Genomic DNA, 26,635 nt, shown 5'->3' with positions numbered 1-26,635 from the left:
GCGTGCAAATCAGACGCTATCATTTCAAATTTATTTTTTTATTTTATAATAAATTAGCAAATTTCTTTACATTTTTGTGGACACCAAGATTGCCGGTTGACCACTTTAAATATTACCATATTTTCAAAATACTGGTTTCAATGTAAAAATAATCCATACAAAACTTAGTTCTGTTTTTTCTTGTATGGAGCTTTTGTATTGCTTTTTGTGCGCTTCGTCTGCCGCCATCTTCTTCTCATTTTTGATAAATTTTCCAAATAATTACAAACGTTCTAGTGGAGTAATATAAAATATTTCCAGCCCTGACGAGAGTTTGGGTTTCACCATAAGAACAAGTACTCTGAGTTTACTTAGCTAGCACGTCTACAGCACAGGAGAGTTGTTGACTTTACAAAACTATAATATGAAAAACTGCAATATACACGTGAAAGCAACGAAAGAAGACAAACGTCCAGCCCATTAGACATGGGCAAAAAAATTACACGTTCGAATAGAAAAAATTTACAATAACTATACATAATAAATAAAATGCGTGCAGGTTAATTCCAAACTAAAAATTGGAAGAAAACTGCTGTCTGAAACATTATTATATTGTTTGGCAATAACGTGGTAGAATGAATATGTCTGTAAATTAACCAAAAATATAATTTGATGATATCCAAATATGTATCATAGACGTGGGCCGCTCCATTAGGAGAAATTGTAAATCAGAGCTATACTTGGTGTATACAATAATTTGATATTTATAAAGAGGTGAACATCACCCCTTGAAACTAACTGATTTAAACAAGATTCATAGTTTTACAAACACAACAGACCTATATTGACCACGGTGGGTTTCACATATACACTTCAAAAATAAACTATATTTTTTGATTTCCTAAAGAGTCATTAATCTAAGATGACTACTTCTCTTCTTGATACAAAATCACTATAGCTATCAAAAGTGCTACCAAAGAAGTTATTCATATAGCCCCGGTCTTCAAAGTCACTAACGTAGACACAGTCTTCCTTCATCACGTCTTGTTGGATCGATTCTTGTAACTGTCGAGATTTTCGAACGAGATTTTGAAGTTGAATTCCTGCCATGTCGGCGAGTTTTCTTCGGATTCTGTTGAAATCTGAACGTAGTCCTGTTTCCAAAAACCTACAAAATAAGTACAATTCAGTATAGATATCTTTTTAACTTCCTATGTTTTTGCATGAATCGTATGCACTTATTTTAATAAACGTTGTCGGTTGGTGAGACCAAGTAGCACGCTGCAAATCGTAATATATTCCTAGCCGAACAACATAATTTCTTTTTAGACTGTAATACGAGACATTATATTTGAGTTGGAAATGTGATTTTTCGTACTTTAGCCAGAAAACGACATTAAAGCACAAAAACTCCTTTCAGTTTCAGATCGCTCATTTTAGATTTCGGACTGACGAGTACGTTTTTGAAATAGTTGCATTGTCAAATATAGTACAGTGCGGAAAGCGCTACTTTTCATGAGTTATATTAGTTCCGTTTACAGTCCGTACAGAATTAAAACGGTAAATTGAACGAGGAGCAACTTTTTTAAACATTGTTGATAGTCAAAAGACGAGCTGTGAACTGGAGTTCCGGGTGTTTGACAGCCACGCCTTTCCGAGTCCTCTCGACTAACAAAAAGCCCGCCACCGCAACGTCTCTAGCAAACCAGTCGTGCCGAATGACACATATCCTACTAAAAAACTTGCAAATGAGCTGTAAATTTGATTCAGAAACACGTCCATTGAACCAAAATCACACTTCATACGCTTAGCCTTTGAAACTTTTAAAAATAAGAGTTCAATAGTTTTTGATTGGATCATTGTAAAGTGCAGGTACTCAACGGCTTTCTTGGCCCAACCCGTTTGCCTTTGTTTCGACTAAACTAAATGGTTTTTCTAACGAAGTGGATGATTTTCTGCAGATGGTCCGCTTTTGTTCCAATCTCCATATTCTTTTATTATTATGAATTGTAAGTGAATCTCAAAACAAAGTACTTTTTCAAATTTCGGAAAAGACATTTAAGCTATTCTGTTCTTCGGCCGTTTTTTTGGGCGTCTCAATTCTTTTCTCTCTTTATTTTTCTTTCATTTTTTACTTACATTCACTCATAGCTACCTCGTATCTATCTTTGTAGGGGGCCAGAAATTTTTCCTTAAGACGATTCTTAAGGGCGATGTTTAGAAAGCTACCGACAAAACCAGATAGAGCATGATAAATAGGCCTTTGTGTCGCTTTTCAATGTTGGTTTTCTGCCCGCTTATCTTAGTCGATTAGATAGCCTACAATGAAAGACAAGGACGCGATGGAAAGTTTATCATATCTTGTCTTGCCCTGCTTGGATCATCCACAGTCAGATATCAGCTTATCTCGTCAAAAGTGATGTTCAGATAAGATCAAGTGTTAATTTTTAGTCATCACTCTGTGGATTATGGCAGAGGGAGACGTACAAGATAAACGACCATTCGTTTTTTACAAGACCACCGTGCAGACATTAGCAGATACAGTTAAACCTCATTAATACAGTCATTTATATGATTGACAGCTCCCGGCAGTGCGAATAATAAAAGGGGTGCGACTAACAAAAAACCCTGAATTCACGGCGAATAACGAAAATCGACGAACAAGTGTTCAATTATACTATATTTGCAGCCGTAATGGCTATATGGCATCTCTGCAAATGTTACAATAAACATTACCGGTCGTATTGACGACATAAAAACCCAAACCATCCAAACCATGAGGTCGTAAAATAAAAGTATATTCTATCCCAACAGAACCCTCCTAATACGGCCAAGCATGTTCTATCTCGGGCGGCCGCAGTAAAAAGGTTCACTGAGTATTTATTGTATAGCATATTTTCAACCTTACCTTTCTACAAGACTTTGAATGCAGTCAGTAGAATAGTGAGGATTTGGTAGTTCTGTCGATGAGATGCAAGCCGGTCGTAATGGCCGTACTACGTAGTCACCTAGAAGAGGGTGCATCCAACCGTTCTCTTTAAACCATGCGACGACGATCTCTTTCCGCTCGAAGTATAGTTTCAGCTTTGAAAAGTACTCCAAATTGCCTTTTTCAAGGAATTCTCTGCAAAAATAACATAATCAAGTAAATATCAAGTTCAAAAATGCCTTTAGGCAACCTAATGTAAAAACCTAACTTCCTTGATATAAACTCTTCATTAGTAAGAAATTTGTCCTACAATCAAATATCACGGAGCTTCCTTTACCATGGCAACAACCACCTCACGCAACACGATAATCATACATGGATGCAACGTATCAAGCAAGATACATTAACGTCCAACCAATGGTAACTTAAATGCAAATAACATTAAAACATACACTGCCTTTTTCGTCATGAATACAAGTTTTTTTTACAAGATAAGAGGTTGCTGATCAAGTCATTTGCTGCAAAAGCTGCCCCAGGCTTAAAGAACCTGAAAAATGAACCTTCCGACGTTCAATATTCTTTCTATATATTTTTTCCCCCTCCGTCACCAAGTGCTGTATTTGGAAGGCCCATTTTAGCTCACTATTGGAGGCAACTATAAAATCACAGACATTCGTCTCGCAAACTTATACTGAAAGGGACTTATGACAAGGGAAACCGGTGAAGACCGATCAACTCGCAGCTATCGGCGTTTCGCATTTCTTTTTTTAGATAGAATTATAGGACTAAAAGCCAATAGAATTTTTAGAGAATTTCAAGCTAGACTTACTGGCAGTTAAAACCAATTGAAGCCAATACCATCGAAAAGGACCTCATTATCAATACAAAAGACCGTCAAGGAAAGTTGACCGTCAATATCCTTGCCGATATCGCATCGAGAGGCACCTTGTATATTAAACCAATATAGTGAATGGTCATTCTTCTTTTGTGATATCAGAGCTAATTGAGAATCAAACAAATAATCTGCCAAACAACAAGAGTAGGGTGGTGAATGGTGCCACCATTAGGGAGGGCGATTACGTGATGTCGTGACGTTCAACCCCTAACCTCGTGGTGCCGATAACTACATTTTTTCACGTTATCGACGATTAGTGAGAGAGTTAGAAGTGAACGTCATTTTCAAGTGGTTATATTCGTTGCTTGTTTCACGGTCTCGTTAACTTCAGAAAAACAAGACATATTTTTCAGCCTAAAGAAGGAACTTGTTATTCTTTCGCGAATGCCTTTTTGCCGTAGTTCAAGGAAAACACAATTAGAGCTAATAATAAAAGTTTTTGCTGGCCTGCTTCTCTGCATTGCAGGGTGCATTTTTTGTAGTCCGACAATTAAGAATTCTAAGTATTCTACTAAACTGTTCCACCAATCTTCACAACAATGTCTCGCATTTTTTTAAACCCACAAACCTTTTCACACCAGAACATCACAAAAGAGTACTTGAACAACATTAAAACTTATCATTCACGTTGCTATACAAAAGACATTAAAGGTTGACCAAAAATATGCCAGCATCATTCTTCCTACATAAAAAAAACCTACAGCAAAGTGCATAAAACCAGCAGCTCATAAAATGGCCCCACGCTATGGAAAGGTATAGACTGTACATCACGGCCATTGCTAAAAAAAATGATTGATTACTTACTTGCAGTATCTGTGTTCTCTAACAACAGCTGATGGCCGATGCTCTTTCCTGTAAGCAGTGTCTTTCCTATTCTGCCATAACCATACTTCATGAAGACGTTCAATATAAGGCTTTGCTTTGCTTAGAAAGTGGGTCAATGTTAACTCTACCTCTTCAGCAATTGGCGCTAGCTACAGTATACAAGAGAAGAGAAACAAGTTAGCAACAGAGTAATTTGCCTTAACCTTATAATGGCTCTTGCTAATGCCTTTGCATACTCCAGTCAGATTGTAATTTTCAATTCAAAAAAATTTAATAGAAGTGTCTCACCTCTCTGTTGACATATTTCAGACAGTGTCGATAGTCCTGTGCAACCATTTCTCCCTGTCTTGGAGGCCATAATTTGATACTCTTAGCATCAAGCCAGTTTTTGAAATAGCCACAGAACTCAGCATAGGCTTTGACTGTTTTGAAGCCTCCTTTTAGCCGTCCATCTATATACTTTGTTGTAATCTAAAGTAAAAACCATGTCAGATTAGAAATCGCAAAGCATCTCGGAAACGTTATCAAAATGTGAATCCAATCGCCATCAGTCACCATCTCTCCACCAAAAATTTAATTGATCAAAATTCATTTCATGACAATGGTAAAACCATTCTTAGCATACCTAAAATAAGTATACATCAAGTAGACTATTACATATCAATTGCTTTAATTTGAAGAGCTGAATAAGTGGTTCTGGTTTCCTCAAGGCTATCCATAGCTAAATTTCATCTCCAAAGTATTTTGAAGGAAACATGAAACCTCTTGTTGAACCAGAACTTGATCACTGCTGCTGAGCTTAAAGGCACTCGAGTTTTATAATTAAAGAGTTCCTTTTCGTTTTCTATTTCTTGAAATGTATCTTGCAAATCTGTCAAAATCAGCTTCTACAATTACTCATTTACAATTAGAAGGATATATTCCTTGACAAACCATTAAGTCTAAAGTATAGTGCCACTTATGGCACAACATATCTCACATCGTAACACCCAATCTGAACAACAACCCCTTCAGCTTGAAAACCCTGTTAAACCCAGAAGATCATAATGCTATTTTTCCAAATATCAACTTTCTTTTAGGACGTACCTGATGTAGCATGTAATTGTGAGTAGTAGGTCGCATGTGTTCCGTTAAGGCCTTCAGTGCCTTGTGATTGCCCATTTCTCTATCTTCTAGATACTGATACCATTTCTGCTGTCGCGAGGAGTGAAGAGAGAGTTGGTAGTGTTCTTCTAATGCTTGTCTATTTCGAAGACATCTCTTTAGGACATAGTTCTGCATGGGAATAATGCCCCCATGCTTTTTAACAAAAATTTTGTACAATGTTCTCCATTCATAGTAACTAGAAGGATAATCTGCTTCTTGGTGGTCATCGTGGTCTAATGAAACAAAAATAATAATTAAAAAAAAACCACATGAGAAATAAAATTTGTTAGATTTCTCTTTTTGTTTAAAGGTTTATCTCCAGTTTTCCTCCCTCCATAAAACCTCATCTGCAACTTAGTTAGACATTCCTGGACTTTGATCAGCCCATAGGTTTTTTCAGGGTAGTCTTCAGGGAATCAATAAAATCTGAAGTCTTATCTTGATTTACACCAGTCTCCTCAAAGTGAAGCTGTAAGTGATATTTCAAAGCAGACAATGAGGACTGGACGGGAATTCAAGTCTGCACAATTAGTTCGGCTGCGCCTCGGACTGGAACTAATTGCAAGGACTTAAAATCCTGTCCAGTCCGATTTGGAGGCTTTAGAATGACTTCTCATACTCACTAATAATTCAGGAGGTGATTTGTTTAGGATTGAAAGACTTAAGGGACAGATATGTCCCTGAACTGAATTAATTTTGATCCAGAACTTGAGTAAAATTTATTCAGTCCTTTCACAGAACTTTACCAGGTTTCAAGTAACTTCATGTGTCCCAAAAAATAGCCCATTGATTGGCTGGTTTCCTCGTGAATTATTAATCAGTATGAGAAGCACTGATAAAAACCATGATAAGTTTTATAGCTTTGTATGATGTATGTAAACATATTTGGAAGAGGATTCACAAAAGAAAATGAATCATCCCAAAATGCTTAGTCTTCTGCACTGTTCCTATGGAGATAAACCAATCTTCGTTTTAGAATGCACTTGGGTACCTATCAACTATTACATTGTTATCTTGCCTATCTTCCTGGACAGGATGTATAAGATTTTGTACAGCAAACTAACATGTATTTTATATGTTTGACTGGCCCTACTAGCTTAGAAAGCACATTGTCTAAATATAGCATAATGTATCTTTTTTTGTGGCAAACATCTACCTTTGTGTGTTCCTACTGAGTAAAGAAATTAATACCCTTTTCTTGAAGAGGGTATATGTAAAAAAGACATTAACCATAAAGTTAGGAGTTATCTAACAATTTTTTTGGAAAGAAGAAAACTGAAGGATTCCGTGAAAAACCCGTAGCATAGGAGAGAACAAGTTATCGAACAATAACTTAACTCACATACTAGGCACTGCATACAGGGCTCGAACCACGGACCCCTTGCACCAAAGTCTGGAATTGGTGAGAGCGGTTGATGCCTTAGCATTGTAGACCACCCAGGCTTACCCTAAAAAAGGAGACCCCATATATATGCATGGTGATATCTAAATATTATTTTTAATATTATTTTTTTTATTAATACCAATTATCTTTAATTGAGTATTGACTCAACTCCAACTGTAGGAAAAGTCCAATTAATATGAAAACTACTGCTAAGTTCTGCAATAATAATATTTGGCAGCCCATAGCCAGGCATTATTACATTCTGTCAAAATTTGAGGTTCTGCTGCCAGTTTCTCAGAAATAATTTATCATGCAGCTATACATTAGTAACACATTTCTTTTATAAATATCATCATATCAAAGTGGAGTTGTTCCACTTGAAGTTCTTCTTTAACTCAAGCCTAAGTGGCAATGAAAGCAAGAATACTCAACAATGTTAGTTATTAAGCTCCTACCTTGCTGGGATTCTTCATAATGTGTTTCCAGACATTTATCTGTCAGACCCCAAATAGACTTTGCTTGGCTAGGAGTGAGATGGCTAACACTATGTGATGGAGGTTCAGAGCTAAGTAGATACCAAACTATGACTGAAGTCTTAAGCTGACTCACAGGACGGAAGAAGTTGTGATCGTTCTTGAGAATTTCAGCTTTATAAAACATTTCATATAGATATAAATAAGAATATTCTACCCATTTGACATAAAGTCCAAAATCAACCTGTAAACAAAAAAGAAAAATAAGGGTTAGGATAACAAGAAATAACAGGTTAGACAGTTTCTTATGGTAATAGGATTCTAAATATAGTTTAGTCATCTCAAGGTAACTTTTGAGAGGGATTCTTGGGTTCTGCCCTTCACAACAAGCAATTATCAATAAATATGGGGTCCAGTTTGTTGGCTTGCTTGGCATTGCAGACTTTTAGACTAAAGACTTAATAAATAAATATCATATTATCATTAGATATCTGTGTCTCCAAGGTTGCCTGTTTCAGCCATTTAAATTTAAATTCTACCTTGTCACAAAATGGATATTTTATGTCATACATTCATGTCTGGAGTGCAAAAACAAGCTGAAATTATAATTTCTCTTTAACAATCAACAGCTCTTACTAAAATTTCGTTAAGTACTCCCTATTGGGACCTATTGAATTTTTATTAAAAACCAGAAACAAAAGAGAAATTCCTTGGTCCATGGTCCAGTGCTTATGAACCAAGGGGTTTTTGGTATCATTCATAAAACGTGCCCTGTAGAGGGATCTTTATGTTTGTCATTTCAAAGTCAATCTATATACTCTAAAAACGCAGATAGAAGCTTCACAATTTTAGCTTTTGGTCATGTTCTGCCATGTAATACACAGGCCAATAATTATCTGAATACGTTCTAGAATTTCACTCTGCTAACCAAATAGTTATGATAACAAGCCACAATTTTAAAGTTTTCCCACTGGCCATAATTTAGCACCACAACTTACAAAGGGAACAGTCTATTGTGAAACAGCTGCATCATAAAAAAATCTATTTCAACTCTAGTTATACGTCCTACTTAAACGTTTCTAGAAACCAAGATCTTCAGATCTAGGAAATGGACTTCTAGTAGAGAGATGTACAAGTTTATTACGAGGCATTCAAACATTTTTAAAGCGATTTCTGAAACGCCTGGGATGAAATGTTCGTGTCCATGCAAGGATAACATACATTTGCATGTGACAAAACCTTAATCAAACCCTATCAGCAAACGAATTTGCAAAGCCCAAGGCATTGGCTAAAACTTGTCAATAAGCAGAAATAGTTGATTTCCTTCTTGTAATAAAAGTAGTTTAGATGAAGGGAGGGTTATTGTAGGAAGTGACGAAGTATGTTTTCAATGGTTAATAGGAACAGCTGGGAAGGCCGGGTGAAAGAAAACCCAAACTCCCTGATAATATCGCCTACATTCCGCCTTCAAATGGCATCGATTTATTTATTCATGGCTTTTTCAAAGTTATGAACGGTAAACTCTTGTACCGAAGGTTTTGGAAGATTTTGCGCATTATCACGATTTGAGATACCTCCGATGCAGTATGGCCGTATTGTGTGACTAGTTCGAACAAACGAAAACAAAACATTCCATTTGTTGGATCGAATTGCGTTAGAAAGCTCTAATTTTCAGGAATCGATCTTAATTTTGCTATAATAGGAAATATTCTAAGGAATAAACATTATTTCGCTTGTTTTGAACGAATTTTTAAATGTCCGTGGGATATAAATACCCAAGTCGGCAAATGAGTTTCTTGTTTTGTGATACGAGTATACACGACTCTTGTTCACATCAGATCGACAGAAGTGTTTGGCTGCCTTCAGCACCCTAAAGCTGAAGTCCTTTAGATCTATTTACACAAGAAACAAAACAGAAAAGCCTAAAAAGAAACAAAGCTCCAATTTCTTGGCAGCTTAGATATTTTGAATAATAAATTAGAGGTTGCTTCCTGTGCGAGAAATGGTAGCGATGGGAGGGACCGATTCCCTTGTGCTCAGGCGCTTTAGAATGTCGAAGAACTGGAGTCTTATCGCCTGTAAGAACTATATCTTCTTTCTGCTAGGTCTTAAGCAGTTCAAAATACAAAGGATTTAGAGAGTTATCCATAAAATATGACGACCATTGCTTGTGGGGGAACAGAGCCACATGGCATCTTAAGTCGGAAACGCGATGTTTGAACGCTTTGTGCTCGAAATCCACAGCCAAAATTTGTCAGCTTAGAGTTACATGAAAGAAAGTCTATTCCTTCTTCTAATGTGAACCACAAAGGAGATCGGTCGCCTGGAAATAAGCTAAGAATATCATCTACGTACCTTACATCGATGACGCCATATTAGATCCGAGAGGCAGAGTCGATGGAAAAGCCGACATGTTTTGCTTAGCGTTATAAGGCTCCTAAAGTCTAGATATTCCAGTATGAGTACAAGAACTTCTTCACTCAAATGAGTCAGTAACGATGGTGGTTGAATAATACTAGAAGCCATCTCGTCGGGTTGAAATATCCTTGTATTAGAAGGAACATGTAGTCTATGTGTCGGAGTAAAAGACAAGGGTGAAAAAGTTCTTCTGTTTGAACATTCTGTTACAAATTTTTTCGCCTTTGGAGGCCCTAAACTCGAGTCCAGCATATTCCTTTGTGAGTTCGGCCTCAAATGAATTTGCTCCTTTGGGGCTAAAAGGTTTAGATAAATAGCAAACGATAAATCAATCCTGCCTTGCTAATGACTCAATATCTCTAAGGCCAAGAATTGAGCTTTGTTGTTTTTATATTCTTTTGACACGTGCATTTCCCGTCACACTACGCATGCGTTACCTGCAGGATGACATGGTTTGGACCAATCAGCGTTGGCGGCGCGTGTTTAGAATTCTTTGTATGTTGAGCGGGTTGTGCTAATAAAACATAATTACCACTACTCTTACACGGAACACAAATCACTCGACAATGGATCTAGAACCTTAAATTCAACAAAGCTATCAACCTTAACGAGGCTGTATGCTGCTCGTCAACTCTTGAGCCAATCGCCATAGTGATTTATCAGATCTGCCTTGAGAAAAGACAGGACAAAAAGGGCCGCGAACAAATGTGTCAAGCACCTCGGTTCGAAACATAATCCTCTCTTATGATTTATTTAATTTCGCTTGGGTTTTTTATCGAAAGGCAAAGATGGCCTCGAAGTTTAGCTTGTGGTGGGGTTCAAATTCGATTCGCCTTTTGAAGCCGAAACTTTCGTTTCGAATGGCTTGCCCTGTGCCCTGCTGTGTTCGTGGTCTTTGTACGTAAAACCGCTAGAGCGAGTCGAAGGGTTTACATGGAACGTGTTACCGGTAGTTTATACGACTGAACTGTTGCGTACTATGTCGCCTACTCTTAATCTCGTTTTTCTTCTATTGGATCTCTTTGTTGTTTCGTGACTTAACTTCCTTTCGAGATCAGCAAAACTGAAAAATGTTAAGAACGTAACTGACGACTTTCGTTTCTCGATTGGAAGACCCGATTCGGCCAACAGAATAGTGCTGAAAAGCCGGTTCCAAGTGACTGCTGAATGCTTCTCTGTACAAATTCAGTCAAGCGAAAGCCGTGAGCCTAATGACCAAAATAATATAAGCTTTCATCATAATAGGCTCAGAAAAGATGGATGCATATTCAAAAGCCGTATATATCGCTAGGGTAATTGAGCGGGTGAAAAAGCCATTACTGAGTGAAATAAAAGTAAGAACCATAACAATATTTAAAATGCTCTCCCGAGTGACTGATGACTCAAGTATTGAAGTAAAGTGTCCATATATGTAGAGAACAGTTCCAATAACCAATGCTGTTGCTACTTAAATTCTCAACAAGAAAAACTCAGTACCATGGACACAAACTCTTCAGGCTTTCATAAGTAAATACTGAAAATGATATGGAATTTAAAGAGCCTAATTCGCAAGCGCTTTCGTGTTGGAAGAGGCCAATGAAATGTCACTCTGCTGCCTATTGTGGTCGGGGGCTTTGTTCACGTAATAAGGGAAAAGTGAAATGTTAATGACTTCCTGCAAGTTCTATTAGCAGACATACTCTGGCCACTAGTTGGCTGTGGATGTGTCAGGGCAAAACCCTTAATATTGAAACCACGGAAACCACAAAACTCGTCGAAGAGGGTCACGTGACAACCCCTGCTGAACAACCAGCTGTCATTCCGGATTGTATGCTTTTGTTTGCTAGTGATAGTTAAGAAAATTATGTAAAAAAATTAAGCATATTGATTGGTGTTTAGTTGAGAGGAACAAAAGAATGAATTATTGAAAGGACGAACGGTAAGCTGCAGCATATAATTTTAAGTAAATCTTCGCAAGGGGTTGAGAATTTCATGTCGATAATGAGTCAGCCTAACTGAAAGGAAATAGAAAATGATGAAAAGCTTTATATATCAACAGTAAACTCTTCACGTTCTACAACCCAGGAAAAAAACGTTCTCTCGTGCTTTTCACCTTTCAAACCTTACATGTACCGATGTCAGTAAATGTAGAGTTAAAGTGGCCGTTGTTCCGTAGACCAGCACGTTCTATCAATTATTAATGTTATTTTTTCATTTCATCCAATTAGAGTAAAGGGATATGTACTTTCCAACCGGACAGCTTTCCCAAGGGAGCCCCTGTTAAATATGACCACCAACCATTTCTAATTCGTTTTTAATATTTGGACAGCTGAAAAAGAGCTTCTTGGTTATGACACCCTTAAGAAAAAACGTCTTTTATCTCGAGATAAGAGAAATGGAATGGCTCTATTTACGGCGCTGAGCAAAGAACAGGTCCCTGCGTGTGACTCAGAATTTTTCTTTTCGTGGAATCTCGAAAATAGATTTTTTTAATGAAAACATATGGAACATTCAGTACTGCAACGTAATATTCAAAACGGTCGATGGATCATAGTGAATCCGAGTGGAAGCAGCCAATAGCCAATCAGCTGCGGTGGACCGAAAACAGAGATAAGAATGACTAAATCGGAGTCACAAAGAAGGAAAAAAAGATGGTACTTGAGTACGTAGTTCTCTTAGCTTGTTTAATGGTTTAAAGCGAGGGCTTTCAATAATGGATCGGCTTGTTTGCACGAAACGTTTGATATATCCGCGCTGGCAATCATTAGAAAAGGATGATGGGAAATGATATAACGGCAATCATTAGAAAAGGATGATGGGAAATGATATAACGAGTTACATTCGTAATTAAATGTTACACAAAATCGTTGAAAACTGTACAGAACTGTAAATAGTACTTTTAAGAAGTTTGAAATTCGTGTTCTTTCGGGTAAAAGACTTGAGAATATTTATAGGTTTGTGGTTCTAAATAGATAAATATGTTGCAAGACTGAATCACGAAATCAGTACAATTTAAAAAGATTTTTTGGAGGGTGAGTTCAGCCCTTTTCTTCATCTAAATTCTTCATTGATTATAACTTTCGTAGTGAAAGGGTTAATGTTATCGGAACAAAACTCTACTGAAGTCTTCCCAAAACAGTGTTGCTCAACTTCAGACAAGTTCATAAGACGCTTTCTTTCTGGTTTTCTATTATTTGTTGTGTGGTTAAGAGAAACGTCTATGTGGTGTACTTTACTTATTATGAACACACGTGTGTATACACAGTTCCCTGTCACAGGTTGTCCAATTGTACGGTGTAGAAGGGCGGTGGTTGCTTGTACAACCGTGGGATATACGACTCCACCGGGTCCATATTCTCACAGTATAGCACCAGGCACACGTTTTTCCACCGGCAGAAAAAAGCTAACAAGTGATGGATTATAGTACTTTCTTAAGGATAACTCCAATTAATCAGCCAATAAATGCATTAGAAGAAAAACAAAAAAAAACAAACAAAAAATAAATGAAAGCTGAGTAGATAATAGAACAACCTGTCTTGTCCATAAAAACAAAGATTTCTGTGGAAATTCATCAGCAGTATTCTAAATAGATTAACTATAATAATAGTGCTCGCTTCGTTGTGATTTTTTAACTAAGAAAATTATATATTACTAGTTTAAGAAATGGAGTTTTTGCCTGTTTAGTTTAGACGTTTATATTTTAGTCATTAATGGTGTCACGATATAAAATGAAGACGGTTACAAGACCGTACAAGACAAAATAAAATGAAACAGTATTTTATGAATCATGGCACTGATTTGTAAATCCGCATCATCAATACAGCCGATAAATCCATCAAGTCCCACCCAACTAGACCCTTGAAAGTGTCAACAGAGTGAGAGTGCGTTACAGCATTAAGCGAAACTGAAATATTGCCTCCGTTCTGACTGCGGTCTTATTGATTGCTATTATTATGAAAAGTTGTTTGTTCTGAACGCCATGCATGAAAGTGTGGCTTAATATCATGTAGTGCCGACATTATTCGAGTCATTGCTTTCAGAGTCGGGAACAATCTATATCCTTCTACAGCTATCAGAATTTGAAATCTTGAAGTCCTAGACATGCACAACTCGATCTGATACCCAACTGTGTACCAATGTTCAGTTGTTGGATTGTTGTGTGACTTCTAAGCATCCTGCGCATTGCATGGTTGGAGGTCGGTTTTGATCAATCTAATAAGAATGCTTTCATAGTGTAGGGCCGGTTGCTTAGAAAATATCTAATAGCAAAACAAGCCGCTAAAAAAAAGAGACACCCAATATTGTTCAAACCTGACCTTGACAGTGAGTAGGTCAAGGGAAATCATTCTTTGCTATTAAGGTTATAGCAGTGCAGTTAAGTGTTGTTATTCAAACGTGACGTCACTACCATAATATTTAAGTCGGCCTAGTACCGTATGTGTTTAGTCACAAAAGAACCAACTGACCCGATGAACACATAACGAACCGGAAGGTTTTGTGACACACCCCCGATGACGTAATACTCGGCTTAGTGTGGTGGCGTTACGTTGGGCACGTACGAATCTTTCACTTACTACGTACCTCGGGAGTTTGAATGTAATCGAGTGACATTTCAATTTCCATTTCCGCTTTAACTTTTCTTCCGGTTGAAATATTTCGTATTCAAACTGTTGGCCTTGGGAATATTTAAGTGTGTTGTATATCCCTTCATGTCTATGTAGATTTATATATATCTATATTTATTTTCGTCGGAACCTGTGTATACTGAATAACATATTACGTGTGTAGCCCTAAGGCAAACTTTCAGTACGTACCGACAAATAATAAAGTTTGCAAACAAACTGAAAGTGCTCTCAACTGATGAACAACATGTTCCAATATCTTTTGTCATTTTTTGCCAATTATCATTCTAATTGCTTTGATAATATAAAAGCACTTTTAATTATTCATCTTTAATTAACGCCGAAAAAACTGTTTTGAGCCAAGATTAGTATATGGTACGTTTCACACGTACGTACTGCGGGTTTATAAAGAAAATAATTGTCAAATCAAATAGATATATATATTCTATCCAGTTTTCTGTCTTTCGTTCAAGCCCGTCCTTAGTTCCCAACCGCCGTGTCTTTTGTTATTTCATTCTCTTGGAAATGCAAGCCAGCAGATCGTTACGTGACGCAATCACGGAGGCAAGAAGACTAGAAGACAAACAAATTTTAATGTGCTTGGCACGTACTCTAATTTTACTGGAACGCTGTATTGTTTGTTCGGCAACTTTTTATACTTTTACTGCGGTTTTCCATATTCTGCGTACTCAGACATTTCAACTGTTATTGATGGTTTTCAACCATTCCCAAGAGAATTAAATAACAAAAGACGCGGCGGCCATGTTGGAGGATATAACAAAAGAATTCATTAATAATTCATTTGTTAAGTTCCTCCAACATGGCCGCCGTAAAATTGGTTTATCACTGCCAAGAACAAGAACATAAGAAGGTACCGACTGATTGTTTGTGATTGACAGCAGCGAAAAACCAAATTTCAGCGTGCAGCTCGCAACTACCGAGTTCGCAGAATATGGAAAACCGCAGTAATTCCCATCTCAAGTCTTTTGCAATTGGATATCGATTGAAGCTTTGAATAATGGACCGAATCCACTATGGGCCTGCCCATTTCAGACACACATTGCATGTGTCACTCTCTTGAGAATAAGAATATTTGTTTGAGTTGTATCCATATATTCATGTTGATCCTAGTTCTCATGCGCAATTGTTAAACAAAGAAATAATACTCTAGGGAATGACACGTGGTCTTTAAATGGGAAAACTGTGTGGATGAGGTCTATTGCTTTCATGGATTTTTTCGGTATAAGCCAGCATCGAAACTGAAACTTCGAAAAAATTGATACATTTATTAATTTTAGTGAATGAAACGGAAATCAATGAATTGTACCCTCGTACGATCAACGGCACCTAAAGAAATGAGAGATGCCATACCGGCATTAATCACTCAGAGGTCTCATCCCATTAAGCCGCGATAAAAACAATGGAAATTAAAGAAAATATATAGAAAATTAAACAATAATGAAAAGGAATTAATCACACGTGGTTGGAATATGAATATGAAAGAATGACTCATACTCGACCACGCATTATAAGTGTATCATCACAAGCCGTGCGCTTGTATACTGATTCGGGCGCGGTACATGGTCACTTAAACTTTATTCATAAGTCATCATCAGTTAAAATGGCCACCGTCATGCTGGAAATAAGCCTGAAGTGAGATGACGTTTTACCCCCGTCTGTAGACCATAATCCTTTTCACACTGCTTTTGTTCTTTAATTATGACTATTGTTCCTGTATTCTCTAAGGGATAAAAAATTTTAATATGAGAGAACTTTAAAAACTATTATGGTATAGAGTCGGGGGTAAAACGTCATCTAGCTTCAGGCTTATTCCGATGTCGATTCTTTATAGACTTGCCTGCAGTCATAAGCGCTTCACAGCGGCTGCTCAGGAGGCTAGAGTCCGGCAACTAGTGATGATTTTTAGAGGAATCCCGATCTCGATGTAATTATATGCATTTGTAAGCGACTAAAACAGTAAAAGAGAGGGGAGGGGAAAAGAAGAAGAAGAAAAAAGAAAAATGAAAGAAAGAAAAGAAAAGAAAAGAGGAAGAAAAAAGAAAAGAAAAGTCAAGTAAAAGTAGCTGATTCAGAACTAATCTAGAGAAATGCAGTCTCGATGGCAAAGGTGGGCACAGGGGGATCAGCATCACGTTTCACGCACCGCTATATTCCCACGTCATCAAATTTAGGCATATTAATGAATAAAGAATTTTACTGACCTTTAACTTTTCGAAAAATATCGAATCAGTCATTTACGAATAGGCTTCTTTACCTTAGTATGCTGAATGCCCATTTCAGACCACATGAATTCCTCTGAGAATTTTTCTTTTATGATGAATATGAAGAATCGATTCCCAAGAGTGGCATTATATGGTCTGAAATGGGACAACAAACAACGAAGCTAAGGAGGTCTTTACGCACATTTTATGAGAAAAAAACACGCGCGTCACAGAAAACCTGGAATTCACAGACCACATTCTACAGTTTAGCTATTTTCATGCCTGGGCCACCCTGAAATATTGGAGATTACGATAAATTCCAGTCCCCTTTGTCGTTTTATCCCAGCCTACCTTTAATCTTAGACCGATCCCAGAATGCATGTGGTGCGCAGCAAATCCTATTTTAGTGAACGCCTCTGATCATCTTAGACAAATCTGTTGACACAGTGTATCGTGCTTGAGCTGAAGTAGAAATTCTTAGGAAATAGGTTGTCCAACATTATAGCTTAAAATTTACTCTCTCAAACCTTACCTATAAGCAAAGGAAGATACGATACTAAAGGGAATTGGCGGTCTCGCATATCGTCTCGAATGCGGCTTCCCTCTGGTAAGGATTGCTTGGGTTTCCTGTGGTGTATGATGTGTTGCCTGTGATATATGTGGGTTGCCTGTGGTTAAAGAATTTTGTTTGTTCAGGGAAGCAAAGATGATTGAAAGGTTCTGTCGATCTGCACGTCCACGTAGCAAAATCCACTATGGCTGACGGTGTGAGAACGATAAAAACAAAAGAAATCAGTAACTATTATAGCGGAGAGATCCGTGAACTCGTACTTTCTCATTCCGAGCCCTTGATTTTTCCTAAAGCTTCTAAACAGTGGCCGTGCTCGAAGTGGACACCTGAATTTCTCGCTGGAAAACTTGGAAATGTTCAGATAACTTTTCGAATCTGTGCTAAACTTGACTCCCCGTTTTATAAATTCCCTTTGAATAAAGCGGTGACAGAGCCAGATTGTGAATATTCCAAGGCTTCTTTGCAGAATTTTTGTGCGTGGCTGAAAGATGATTTACAAAATGCTGGCGATTTAGCCAAATTCCCAAGGTGAGTTAATTAAATTTAAAGGAATAAAACAACCTGTAATATTGTTATAGAAATAGAAATCAGGTGTTTAGAGATAATTTATGTTTCTTCTCAAATTTCAATCTTGCTTGCAAAATAGCAACCACTTTCTCCTGTTTTCAACGCTATGAAATTTGTTATCTCGATTATTTACAGCTTAATAAATGATGACTATATCAATGAAAGCTTAACTTATTTAATTACAACGATAAGTTTATTTTGATTATTCTAAATTTTCTTTAAGATGCAAACGATGAAAATCGATGCGCAATATAAATTTTGGCTGCATCCCAGAACATATTATGCCTTTAAATTCATGAGAAAACTTCAGAAACACTACTCGTTTTGAAGCCATTTCGAAGTCACAGTCTAGTCGTGTTATACGCTATTATTAGTATTTATTATATAATTACCAATGAAATATCCTCTATTTCTCTATTTCGAAAAATTGATATTTTCACACGTGAAAATAACATGTTATTTTCACGTGTGAAGATAACACCATTGTGATGGCTATTCAAAAATTCACAGAAAGAATTGCCTGAAAAAGCCAAAACATACTTCATTGATAATTATATAATAAACAGAATATTACATGGCCGCTTGGAGATACGAATTTTATCTTCTTGTGTTGAAAATCTCTCACTCGTTTGCTACGCTCACTTGTGAGAGATCTTTTCAACACTCGAAGATAAAATTCGTATCTCCGCGTGCCCATGTAATATCCTCTATAATATATCCATTAGACTAAAACAACCAGACCAAAAGCTTGACTGGTTAACATGTCAGCTTTTTATTGACTCATAGACCAATATCTGGGTTTTACATGCAGCCAGATATGTAACCTTGTGGTCAGCAAAAGCTGCACAAAAGAACATTTTATGCTGGTAAATTAATGAGAAAATTTCAGAAACACTACTGGACTGGAAGCCATTTAGGAGTCAATGTCAATGTTATTATCGTGTTTCAATTATGGTGTGTGACTACAGACCAGGGGCTGCAGAGGAGGTGCGGCAGGGGATAGGGGGTGGGGGCTACAGTAGTCTTGCTTTTTTCCCATACTAGTCTCTTATATTTTTCAATCTTAGTGCCCCCCTCCCCCTCCCCCCAAATTTTCCCATATTAGTCTCAATTTTTGCTTTCCCCCACTTTTTAGGGTGCTCCATGGCCCCTGAAGTCTGTCACCATTAGGGCTGCATGCCTATATTAAGCTTATATTATTATTTAGAGAAATCTATTGTTACAAGTTATGATTGGAATATTAGCAGTTGGAAAGGGACCTACTATCCGAATTCTGCTCTGTTCTCTTACTTTCTATTAAAATAGCTACCAAACTTTTCAGGGCACACTATTGGTGCTATGCTGATTACAAGTACATGGCAGAAATTTTCAGTGAGCTTCCTTCATTGAGACAAGGTCCTCTGTGGAAAGCATTTGGATTTCCAGAGGTCACGGGTGACCAATCAACCATATGGATTGGCAGTGAGGACTCGAATACACCTTGCCATCTAGATACCTATGGGTGTAACCTTGTCGCACAAATTTATGGCCAAAAGAAATGGACTCTGTTTCCGCCATCTCAATCTGACAAGCTATGCTCAACCAGAATCCCATATGAGGAATCAAGTGTTTTTAGCCGAGTGAATATAAAATGTCCAGACCTGAGTCTGTCACCTGAATTCGACAAGGCTGTCAAATATGAGGTATCTGTATAATGAGCTCCTTTAAAACAAAAATTGGCAGGGATTTGCCAAGAGAATAGATTTTCACAATTTCACTGCATACCTGGTCTCTTGTGTTGCAGAGGGCTTTCCAAATATTAATTGTCATCCAAATCTCTATGCTATGACTCTTTGGATGTTTTAAGTTGTTGCATTAGTACCAACACTAGCTGTAGAAACCCCCAGTGGGTTGTTTTGGCTTGTTGATGTCATCATGAAATAGAATCATTTTATTTTATTTTTTACGCTTTCAGGTAGTTTTGAATCCAGGTGATGTTCTTTTTGTTCCAAAACACTGGTGGCATTTTGTGGAATCATTGGAACCTTCGATTAGCACAAATACCTGGATTACCTTGGTACACAACAATCGAGTTATGTTACACATGCACACACATTTATCATTTGCCTAACTTCTTTCCCCCATACTTCTCTCCATATTTTATTCACAGAATCTTTAGCTTTAATTGATTTCGATTGTGGCCTGATACTACTGTGAAATAATAATAAATGAACGTGGCTGAGAGTCAGAGATGTGTATTGTAGAACATGACTAGAACAATGGGAAAAAACAATGCACTTATTGCTTGGAAAGAAGCTAGATAAGTTTACCTATAACTATGTGTATATAATCTTTCAAAGTGTTTCTAATTCACAATATTTCTAACATTCTAATTAACAGTCTTTTTTAAATTCTTTGTTCAGGATAGTGACCATGTTGACAGAGTCCGTGAAGCTGTCACCAGAACACTGGTAAGTCGTTCATACATATCAATGCTACATTTTACAGTTCCGTTCATTGACCAAGAATAATAGTTCCAAGCTGAGGCTGTAGTTGCTGCACATGATGAACTGAAGTTTTGCTATGCACCGAAACCAGCCTTGACATGAAGCTGTATTTGTGGTCACTGAAAAAAACTGTAAAATGGAGTATTGGTAATCTAGCTCTAGAAGTAGTAAGAGGTGATACAGAAGAGAGAACAGAAGACACCTAGAATGCATTATTTAATCTTCATTATTTTTGTCATTTGATCTGAATTTGTTTCTTGTATAATTAAAGGTTTGTTCACTAAAGGAAAGTGAGAAAGAAGACCCAAAACTTTGGCTCAACCCAACTCAGGTACGGTAATGGCATTTACCAATAATTCTCCTGTCATTTGCATAAAAGTAAATTCTTAACATATTGATTGATGTACATTATCCTTTATGGAAAAATTATAGATAGAAAAAATTTATATGCATGCTAATAATTGTCTTGCATTATATAATGGTAGATTTTTCTGGTGTATTTGGCACATCTTGGCCTCAAAATACAAAAATCCTAAAAGGTCATTTTTCAGATTTTTTTATTTATTCATCACTTTTATCTAAAGCGGGCTTCCTTTGGTTTCTAGATGCATCGTGCTAAATTGCATGTCCTTCCATTTTTGTTTTCAGGAAATGACAACACATATTCAAAATATTGAATATGTACAGCAAGCTGTCATGGCATTCTTCCAAAACCAAACGAGTGGATCTCAAAGCCGTGCATTAACCAATAATGATATCATTGATTGCATTACTGCACCGGAAATAGTCAACCAAATTGCCAACCGGTTGATGTCAAAATCTAAAACAGGGGATTCTGCAGCCAATATTTCTCCTTTCAAAATCCCTGCCGAAAGGTCGTGCCACTGTGAGTGCTGTGGACCAGTGTGTATCAGGACTAGCATGATGGCAAAAAAGGCAAAGAGAAGCTTAAGTGTACCCGTTGGAGAAGAACACAAACCTCGGCCATTTGATGATGACAATGAAGAGATCCCCAAAAAGAGAAAGAAAAAAATCCTAAAGCAGTTTGCTATGCCGTGCCAATGGATTAGCTTGATAATTTTAACTGATAGAATTGTAGACAAAAATACATAAAAGGGGCACAGACTATAATGTAATGCTGATAACTTCTCATTAATGGCGATGATAGTAATGATTTTAATATAGTAGTGCTCATGCTAATGATTGCAGTGATGATGCTTATAATTTGAATCATAATGCTAATATTACTAATGCTAATACTAATCCAAGTGGCCGCAATAGACCGTTTTCTCAAAGTTGCGTGCGCATCCAAATTTAAGAAATTGACGGGCCACGATACCAAAACACGAGTATTATCACGCATTGTTATGACTTTTTTTCGATAAGAATTCATAGAATCTATTATTTTCCTCGTTAAATATAAAACTGTCAATTTTACTGAATTTGCGTATTTCAGGGTTTTTTTTTTCTTTTAATATTATTTTATTTATTAACAAACATGAATCATGATTACACATAACAAATAATACAAATAATTACAAATAGTGGTTACATTAGAGTGAAGTCATTAAACCCGTGAAGTAGATGTTAGACTAATACACTTTAGTAGACCCTAATTCCATTGTTTTCTTTTGTGTCTTTTTGGCTATTACACGTTAACTAGTACTTATTTCACGCGTAAATTGCCTTCGCTCTACTAATGCTAATGCTGATATTAACACTAGGAAATAACGAAAGAGCAGAGCAGCACCACACAACAGAAATCACTTTAGCTCGGTTTGTCAGCCCAGGACACGCAACTGCCAGAATCAATTCAATGGCTTACTGCAGATATCGGTCACAAAATTCCATATATTTTTAATGACATTACACTTGTTGACAAATCTCTCGTACTTTCTAAGTAGCCTTAAAAAGGAATACTAGTTAAACTAGCTCACAGGAAGGTAAATTTGCACCGTCGGCATTCTGTAAGACTATTCGCCTTTCCAAGTAGTATGGGCCTCATGGCGCCTGAGATTGGGGAGCTGAATTTGGGGCACGAGGTGGCAAAGCTTAGTTCCTATGCACCACGAGGTCATCTTCGAGAGGCACACACTGAAGGTATTGCCGACATTAAATAAGGTGGCTTTAATATTTATATAGATTGTATAAGAAAAAGATAAAAGTAAAATGCTTATACAGTGAGGGATTTTTTTTACTTGGGATCTTATACGATGTGAGTTCAAAATCACATATAAAGTACAGTTTTTATTGGATTGCGATACTTTGCGTAAAATCGTTCCTAACCCATTCCCCAAAGGCTAAATCGATTCCGCACCCGGAGCCACGTTCCTCTTTACAAGGAGGAAGGGTGACCTTACCACTAGGGTTACCCTAGTAATTACACCTTTTGCTGTTCATTAACAGAAAATGTACATTCATTTGTGCCAATAGTTGTATCAATAACGTGTATCAACGTTGTATCAACACCACAAGTAACATCATTAGCGCGAATCAACTTTCAATAACGATATTTGAATATGCGTGAACATTCATAGGCATCAATGGACAATCAATAGCGCGTTCGTACATTCATATGCGCGGAATGTATTTTCTTGTGCGCGAAATTCAACTTCAATAACACCAAATGACAGACAATTGCATTTATGGACAATCATTTAACCAAAAGTGAAAATTCATTAGTGCTATTAGCATAATCATTGACAATCTATTATAACGCGCTTGGACAATCATGAGGGTCAACGTTATATTCTATAGCGTGGTTCGACAAACATTTGCATGATTCGAATAAACAATAAGAGAAATAAAACAATCATTAGCGGTTTTTTTTAATCACTTTAATACATATAAAAAACTCAGGAAACTGCCTCCATAATAGCGGCTGCGTAGGAGAATAGCAATTAGCTCACTTAAAGCAGCCGACATCAGCCGTCCAGAGATCCAACAACATACGAACTATTGGACTGAGGCAAGACGACAAGGGATTGCTCTAGGTCTCTACAGAAAGCAGTTGCTAATGGAAGGGTTCCAGAGAAATGTGGCAACCATCACTATCGCTAAATGTGATCAGTGGTTCAGATATATGCAAACGTATTTGCCACGATGTATAAATGGCGAAGAAATTGAAGGCTAAAATAGTTTTTTTTTAAATCGCTAATGATTGTTTTATTTCTCTTATTGTTCATTCGAATCATGCAAATGTTTGTCGAACCATGCTACAGAATATAACGTTGATCCTCATGATTGTCCAAGCGCGTTATAGATTGTCAATAATTATGCTAATAGCACTAATGAATTTTCACTTTTGGTTAAATGATTGTCCATAAATGCAATTGTTTGTCATTTGGTGTTATTGAAGTTTAATTTCGTGAACAAGAAAACACATTCCGCGCATATGAATGTACAAACGCGCTATTGATTGTCCATTGATGCCCATGAATGTGCATGCATATTCAATTGTCGTTATTGAAAGTTGATCCGCACTAATGATGTTACTTGTGGTGTTGATGAAAGTACATTACACGTTATTGATACAACTATTGGCATAAATGAATGTACATTTTCTGTTAATGAACGGCAAAAGGTGTAAAAGGGATACTCCAGCTCATACAATGATGAAGGGCCTATGTTCCCAAGGGAGCGAATAAGACTAAGCTAGATCCTAGCTACATATTGTTTATTTTAATGCTTTTACGAGCAGACGCGGCCAACGTTTTTGGTAGAGTTACCCTGTCTGCGTTCCATAGCGGTAATCCTTTATAAGCTTCTGACCGGGTTTGGTTGCCGGACAACTTTTCTATTGGTTCTCAAACCTATTGTATCACGAATATCTTATCCGGCCATTATCATGAAGTACGTTAATGCCTGCTGATCATGAATCGCAATACCAGGAAGCAAAATAAATTTAACTGAGCCGTCAAAATTTCCCCCCCATATCTTGTGATTTGTGATTTATCTGACCATTTGGTAGGCAATTTTTTTGTTGACGTTGCTAACCAGCCCTATCTATTGACCCTGCTTGGCTGGGAACCCAGCCATTTCCGTTTGCTGGTCAAGAGGAATGTGGGCTTTGGGTACGACATCGATCGCTTGAAGGCGTGCCAACATGAAGGTTATTTGCGCTGGAGTATCCAAAACGGGTACTAAATCCATGGCAAAAGCCCTACGTATTTTAGGGTATAAAACATATGACTTTGTAGAACAACTACAATTTTTCCCAGATGAGTTTGACGACTACTTTACGTATGGAAAAAGACCTGACTTCCAAGCCATGTTCCAAGATGTTGACGCTGTAACTGACACGCCAGCATCAATTTTGTTTGAAGAGCTTTTTGAAATTTTCCCCGATGCTAAAGTGATCTTAACAGTTCGTGACAATGAACAAGTATGGGCTAAAAGTTACAGCGAACACTTAAAACTCTTCACGTGCTGGACGTGGATTTATGGGTATATGTTTTTGGGCAGGAAACGATTTCGAGTAATAACATCGCTCGATAATGCACTCCTAGGAAGCCGTAATCCTAGCTCGTCTTTAATCCACATCAAGCGATACCAGTTGCACAACCAACGTGTTCAGCAAATCATCCCAAAAGACAAGCTGTTGGTGTTTAATGTAAAGCAAGGTTGGAAGCCCTTGTGTGAGTTTCTCGGTCGAAAGGTTCCAGACGAGCAGTTTCCTCGAGCTAATGTTGGAGGGCAACATGCAAAGAGTTTTCTGCGTCATTCCTTCCAAAAGGTTCTGATGATTATGGCTTTCCTTGTTTTGGGTGTTGCTATCATTGTATTTCTTATAATAAAGAAGATCTAAAAAGTCCTTAAAATGCATCGAAAATAAATAAAGTAAAGGGATTAGTATATGTAATAGGACTCCATGCTGTCTAATTAAGAAATAATTGGACGAGGAAAGTTCTGAGGACTGACAAAATTGGATGAGGCCATAGGCATGAAATCCCATTACCTATTAATTATATAGCTGCCTAATTAATCCCATATCAACAAAACCTGTCCAATTGAGAAAATAATTGGACAGTTACCTATATGGGATTAATGAGAAGCTGTTTAATTAGATATGTTAATGCGCGAGTCTGGAATATGTCATGACCTGCAGAAACTCGTGAAAAGTTTGCAAGGCTAGCGTGACATTTAAAGACCCACATTTAAAAGTTATTGTAGTAAACAGGAAAGGTTATTAAGTAGAACACGTGCCTACAAGAGAAATCAGCTATCAGTAAGAGTTACTTTACCACAATGGATGACGTCCTACATACATATCCCAAGCTCCGTCAGTTGCCAACCCGACCTAGGCATGACTGAGATGGAGTGAAATTATTCAAAAGGCCATAACTCGCTCAAATTTGATTAGAAAGACTTCAAACCTTCCCCAACGAATGACAGAAATAAGAAACAAAAAACAGTTAGATAATTACATGTAATTTGATTCAAGGTTTTTCTTTAAAAGGAAGAGTAGCAAGGGCCTCTTGGCGCATGGGTTCTCGTGGGGCTGAACTTCGTGCGCGAGGCAAAGCTTTTCAATGTCCACTCGCCACTCCCTTAATCCTATGCACCACGAGGTCAGATCATTAGCAGTGGTATCTTCGATGACAAACCTAATATATGAGCTGAAGTTATTGCCTACGTTAATAAAGGTGGCTTTAAGTATTTTTATAGATTGCATAAGAAAAAAGTAAAAGTAAAATATTTTAAGGGCCATTCCTAACTTTTTACTTGGAGTCATACACTTATTTCAATAAAGTTAGTCACCTGAAAAGCTACAAAGCTGAGACCGACAAGGGTTATGGGTAGATACATTTTACATGTTTTAACCGCTTGATAACTGTTGTTGGACTTGAGATCTTTTACCAGTTACAAGTTCACCTCCTCTGAGCATCCTCAACTACTGCAGTTTGTGTTGAAACCTTTACTTGTTGAATATGTAACTTTTCCGATGATTCTCAGCGATCACAGCTTTCTCGGTTTTTGGTGACAAACTTTATTGAAATAAGTGTATACATTGTTAGTTAACAATAACAAAAAAAGTAAACGCCTTTACAGTTTTTAGGTCGATACAAGCGCATTACGTTTTGCGTTCTATTCGTTAATTTGATACACTTATTTCAATAAAGTTAGTCACCTGAAAAGC

General features: G+C 37.2%; 3 protein-coding genes and 1 long non-coding RNA gene across 4 annotated transcripts; 3 read left to right on the top strand and 1 right to left on the bottom strand.

The window, feature by feature from the left end:
• Positions 1 to 22: 22 nt before the first annotated feature.
• Positions 23 to 10,494, bottom strand: LOC116298338 (uncharacterized). Its single transcript, XM_031706746.2, has 7 exons — positions 9,987 to 10,494; positions 7,614 to 7,875; positions 5,715 to 6,007; positions 4,917 to 5,099; positions 4,608 to 4,777; positions 2,888 to 3,103; positions 23 to 1,147 (listed from the first exon to the last, which is right to left on the bottom strand). Exons 1-7 carry the CDS (start codon positions 10,299 to 10,301, stop codon positions 892 to 894), a joined length of 1,695 nt encoding a protein of 564 aa, XP_031562606.1. The 5' UTR covers positions 10,302 to 10,494; the 3' UTR covers positions 23 to 891.
• Positions 10,495 to 10,594: 100 nt separating this feature from the next.
• Positions 10,595 to 13,813, top strand: LOC116298341 (uncharacterized). The gene is made up of 2 exons (XR_004197326.2): positions 10,595 to 11,967; positions 12,257 to 13,813. It is a non-coding gene; the product is annotated as an uncharacterized LOC116298341 (long non-coding RNA).
• Positions 13,814 to 17,557: 3,744 nt separating this feature from the next.
• LOC116298321 (HSPB1-associated protein 1) lies at positions 17,558 to 22,680 on the top strand. Its single transcript, XM_031706722.2, has 6 exons — positions 17,558 to 17,971; positions 19,332 to 19,692; positions 19,965 to 20,066; positions 20,413 to 20,460; positions 20,768 to 20,827; positions 21,145 to 22,680. The coding sequence occupies exons 1-6, from the start codon at positions 17,628 to 17,630 to the stop codon at positions 21,607 to 21,609; spliced, it is 1,380 nt and encodes a 459-aa protein (XP_031562582.2). The 5' UTR covers positions 17,558 to 17,627; the 3' UTR covers positions 21,610 to 22,680.
• A 1,871-nt stretch (positions 22,681 to 24,551) lies between these two features.
• On the top strand, positions 24,552 to 26,205 carry LOC116298352 (uncharacterized). Its single transcript, XM_031706770.2, has one exon. The coding sequence runs from the start codon at positions 24,602 to 24,604 to the stop codon at positions 25,301 to 25,303; it is 702 nt and encodes a 233-aa protein (XP_031562630.1). The 5' UTR covers positions 24,552 to 24,601; the 3' UTR covers positions 25,304 to 26,205.
• The last annotated feature ends 430 nt before the right edge of the window (positions 26,206 to 26,635 follow it).

This window comes from Actinia tenebrosa, unplaced genomic scaffold (assembly GCF_029948245.1).
Source record: "Actinia tenebrosa isolate PJP-AT-01 unplaced genomic scaffold, QUT_ActTen_1.0 PGA_scaffold4__44_contigs__length_22323623, whole genome shotgun sequence".
Classification (NCBI taxonomy): domain Eukaryota; kingdom Metazoa; phylum Cnidaria; class Anthozoa; order Actiniaria; family Actiniidae; genus Actinia; species Actinia tenebrosa.
Note: the sequence above shows the minus strand (reverse complement) of the source record. Positions and strands in the feature narration are given on the sequence as shown.

Bases quoted from the DNA above. Each gene is read 5' to 3' on its own strand.
- LOC116298338 (XM_031706746.2), bottom strand. From the start codon at position 10,301: ATGCTGGACTCGAGTTTAGGGCCTCCAAAGGCGAAAAAATTTGTAACA. The intron at 3,104-4,607 runs GTAAGTAATCAA...TTATTTTTGCAG, and splicing joins AGAGAACACAGATACTGCAA to AGAATTCCTTGAAAAAGGCA. The intron at 1,148-2,887 runs GTAAGGTTGAAA...CTTATTTTGTAG, and splicing joins ATTCAAAGTCTTGTAGAAAG to GTTTTTGGAAACAGGACTAC.
- LOC116298321 (XM_031706722.2), top strand. From the start codon at position 17,628: ATGGCTGACGGTGTGAGAACGATAAAAACAAAAGAAATCAGTAACTAT. The intron at 17,972-19,331 runs GTGAGTTAATTA...CAAACTTTTCAG, and splicing joins GATTTAGCCAAATTCCCAAG to GGCACACTATTGGTGCTATG. The intron at 20,067-20,412 runs GTACACAACAAT...TTCTTTGTTCAG, and splicing joins CAAATACCTGGATTACCTTG to GATAGTGACCATGTTGACAG.
- LOC116298352 (XM_031706770.2), top strand. From the start codon at position 24,602: ATGAAGGTTATTTGCGCTGGAGTATCCAAAACGGGTACTAAATCCATG.